The sequence below is a fragment of the Leuresthes tenuis genome, unplaced genomic scaffold (assembly GCF_036924035.1).
Source record: "Leuresthes tenuis unplaced genomic scaffold, fLeuTen1.0.hap1 SCAF_16, whole genome shotgun sequence".
NCBI classification, from domain to species: domain Eukaryota; kingdom Metazoa; phylum Chordata; class Actinopteri; order Atheriniformes; family Atherinopsidae; genus Leuresthes; species Leuresthes tenuis.
In genome coordinates, this window is record NW_027325370.1 from 4043127 (window position 1) to 4047200 (window position 4074).

At 42.6% G+C, this 4074-nt stretch overlaps 1 protein-coding gene across 1 annotated transcript; it reads right to left on the reverse strand.

The window, feature by feature from the left end:
* Positions 1–663: 663 nt before the first annotated feature.
* Positions 664–2342, reverse strand: bhlhe23 (basic helix-loop-helix family, member e23). The gene has a single exon (XM_072367231.1). It carries the CDS (start codon positions 1988–1990, stop codon positions 1307–1309), a length of 684 nt encoding a protein of 227 aa, XP_072223332.1. The 5' UTR covers positions 1991–2342; the 3' UTR covers positions 664–1306.
* Between the last annotated feature and the right edge of the window lie 1732 nt (positions 2343–4074).

Genomic DNA, 4074 nt, shown 5'->3' on the forward strand with positions numbered 1-4074 from the left:
AGAGAAAGGAAATTGCTGTGTTACGATCACTTCACATACAAGCCACACATCTACAGGCACTCTCATCGAAACCTGCAAAAAGAAAAAATGTCCCCTGTAACGTTCACCGAATTAATTCTCCCGAGGTGACAGGAGCAGAAATCGCGTTAATAGCTGTCCAGCCTATAAGAGCCCGCCAAAGAAGCCCACAATCACCCAAATACCCAGAGACAGGTCGTGGGTGCCCCAGGCGGCTCGTGCGCCCTTCCCCTCAGCGCTACCGACCCCAGTGCGTGGCAAACGGGCCCCACCAGCCCCACTGAGCTCGTTTAGACCTATCCTCACATGTCAGAAGCTTCTCGAGCAAGTAAAGAAAGTTGCCAACTCATTTTTGGAGGCACATGAGAGGGTGAAAGAGGGGAAACATTTTAGAAGCGCGAGAGACGGCTCTTTGATATTTACTTGAATTTTCCATGGCTACAATTTTAGGTTAATTTGGGCCAAAAAACATAATTAGGTCTATGATCAAAGACTATCTGTTTCAAATGATCATTTTACATAAAATAAGCTACTTTTTTTCCACATGCAGTGTTAGCTGTAATCTTAATTACGATTTCCATGCATTATATGTGTTTGATGTGAAAATGAAGCAAACCGGGTCCGAGCATAGATATGTGTTTTAATTATAAAGACATATAAACAATATATGAAATCCATGTTGCAACACAACCAGAATGCTTATTCAGTTAACAGACTGCAGTTATGTAACCATTAGTATAACCGGGTTTGAAGCAAGAGATTCTTCAAAGTTGTACATTACAATCATGGGAGATGTGCAATAACTTGAACCGAAAACAAACACGTTGTATCAGAAAATATAACACCACATCAGATTTTCCTTCCCCACATTGATCATACAGTCAGCCATGGGAATCAATTCAAAATAGCGACATTTTATCGCATTTATTGGCGTTTAGAAATTTTGTGTTATCGTTACTGCATGTTGCATAGATTACAAATGAAAACAGAAGCTTACTATAAAAAAAATAGCTAAAGTCATAATTTGGCCATGGCCTGTGGTTTCTGTAAAGCGCCACAGTGACAGGGACGTCATCTTACAATAAGGCCTTAACAGTTTATTTTCAATCGCGTGAGTTAATTCTGAAGGTAACACTGCAGTATGAGTATACTTAAGATTATCAGACTAAAATCGTGTCATTTTCCACAGAATAATTTTCAAATTAACTAGACTGGGATAGAGAGAGAGAGAGAGAGACCAACATGGGTGAAGTACAGATAAAAGTTCAGGAAAGAGAGTTAAATCAAATCAAGGCTTGTCGTTACAGTGTTTGAAGAGGCTCGACGGTGCCCCGGAATAAGTAGTGCACTTTTCGGCACAGGTGGCGAGTGCGGAACCCGAGAATGGATAGACGGCAGCCTGTCCAAAGGGCGCCAGAGCAGTGGGGATTGGTGAAGTTATGGTCTGTCCCTGGTTCAGATACGCCACCAGCCGCCTCATTTCCTCCAGAGCCTGAGCCTGCATGAGGATATAGTTCTTGGCCAAGAGAAGAGTGGCTATTTTGGAGAGTTTTCTCACCGAGGGGCTGTGGGCGTATGGAATAACGGCGCGCAGGCCGTCCAGCGCGTCGTTCAGGTCATGCATCCTCCTCCTCTCCCGGGCGTTGATGCTGAGCCGCAGGGACCTCTGCTCCTTGGACTTTTTGGCGAGAGGCCCCCCGGGCTTGTCGTCCCCAAACGAAGAGCCCCTCTTACGGGACTCCAATGAGTCGAATGCGTCTTCGTCGTCGCTCGTGTGCTCCCCGCCGCTCTCGTTGGACTTCGCTGTCTGCCCGGTGAGAAAGTCGTTGGTCGGTGTGAGCGGGTACCGGCCGGGACTTCCAGTACCATGGCCAGCGCCAAACCCGAACGCTGACTGGCCGTAGCGCTGCGTCAGGTCGAGGAGCGCGTCGTTGCTGATTGACTTGAGCAGATTCTCTTCGCTGACATTCATTTTCTCTTCCAGAGCAGGTTCTGACCAGTAATAGTCTACTCTTTCTTATTGTCCCTTTATCCAAGCTTTTGTTTTGAGAACTGTAGCGGAGTTCTGTCCAAGAGTTGCTGTTTTCTAGGAGTTCCTCTCGCTCCTTTCCTCTGCTTGTGCTGTGACTCTTCAGGAAAGAGGCTGTGAATCCGAAGCAGAGCCTCTACATGCATTCACCTCCTCTGTACACTGCGCTCCCCCCTTGTTGCGCGCATAGCCCACGTTCAACAACACTTCTCTAATTGAGCTCAGCAAGACCAGAGCGCTCGTGTCCCCTTTGTACAGTGGTTTTCCTCTCGCGCGTCTTCCTTGCCCTCCCTCGCCTTGGGCAGATTGTGACTGGCGCTCTGCCCTGCTTGCAAGTTAGTAGGAGCACGCTGCCCGTCGGGATTATCTGCCCATCCAATCAGGGGGGCGTTTTAATTAACTCGGCAAGAACACAGGTCTGCTCCCAGTTTCTTTCATAAAACTACAACTACAACGCAGACTAACACAGAGCCACAAGATTGTGTCATAGACACCCCCCAGCACCACCACCACCACCTTTTTTAAAGGAAATTAACTGAACATGAAACAAGAAGAGGACTCCATGAGCTCAACACAGACCTTTACGTGACAGCTGTTCCAGAAATGTAATTTAGAGCTTGGATAAGACTGAGAAAAACAAAGTTTGGATGCGACACGTTCACGAGTGGAGGGGCACGACCAGGGTGCTTAAAGTTTGTGGATGTGGTCTCCACTTTTTTTTGCGGTTAAATCTGTTCATTGAAACAACTGGAATGGATGACAGGGCTTTTTGACAGTTAATGATTAGTAAAGATAAAGAGATTCAGTTTTCTATTCATAACATTATGGGCCAAACACTCATTAAACCGATAGGCTATTATAAGAACGTTTTATGGCAACATTTCAGGCTTTTTATGTAAAATGTCAGATAAAAATGTATACTCATTCCACATATGGGAACTCAGTGCTGAAAACCTGAAAATTATGAGTCAAAGTGAGATCATAATGACGCAGGTGGCCTCTTCAAACAGTTGCTGAAGTTAAGGAACAGGTAGGCCGACTGGCACTTGAAATCAAGCGTGCCACCTGGAGTCTAGTATAGAGCATTACACTATAACAAAGCCCCAGCTCAATTATCTAAATATAAAAGTATTAGAAAAAATGTTTTGTTGCACTACTTGATCTTCTTTAGGTAATGGTGCCGCCTTGTGGAGAAAGCTTGAAATGTTGGACAGCTCGCCAGTACATCACAGGGTCAGTACTGAAATAACTGGAAGCATAAAAGCATATTGAAAGTGTAAAACAAATCATTGAAGAAATAAAAAGATAGATGTGTACATGTGTTTGAACTTTTGAACTTCATATGCAGCTAATGTGAAGTTTGATGCAAAAAGCTTGTACCTTCATCTGCTAAAGGGAGATGTTTCACACTAATTATCTCTTTAATCTTAGCTCAAATGTACCATGATCAATATGTACATTTCATTATTATCATGTATTTAACAAAGTGTTAACATGTTTTTGTTAATATTATTAGGTTTATCAGGTTTGAAACAATGTTGTAAAACTCTAATTGGGCCCTTTTATCAAAACTGTCAAAACTAGCTGGTGTTAAATGTCAATACTATTGACTTGGATGGATGGATAAACGAAGGTGATCTACATGACTTCTAGTAATTCTAGTAGTTTTTTTTAAAATATTTTGTTGATAGAATATCCACTTAAAGGTCTCAACATTCACAGTCTGTTTTAGATCAGTTATTATCTCCCAAATGCTTGAACCCATGTTTGAACCCATGACTTTTTCAGTTTTAAAGGAAATAGTCGTTATTCTAAGACCTTCTAATTCTTTTCACATTATTGGGCCTGGTATTTTGCTTTTATTAAATGCTTCCACTGGCATCAGGCTGTGTACCAGCTGCTTTTAAACACACTGCAGCCTTTAATCATAAAGAAAATTCTTGATTTAAATCTTCTATATAGATAGAGGCTGACATCTAAACTCCCTGTTATATATATATATATATATATGTATATATATATATGTA

What these genes read in the sequence shown, in the direction of transcription:
- bhlhe23 (XM_072367231.1), bottom strand. Translation starts at nt 1,990, where the DNA reads ATGAATGTCAGCGAAGAGAATCTGCTCAAGTCAATCAGCAACGACGCG.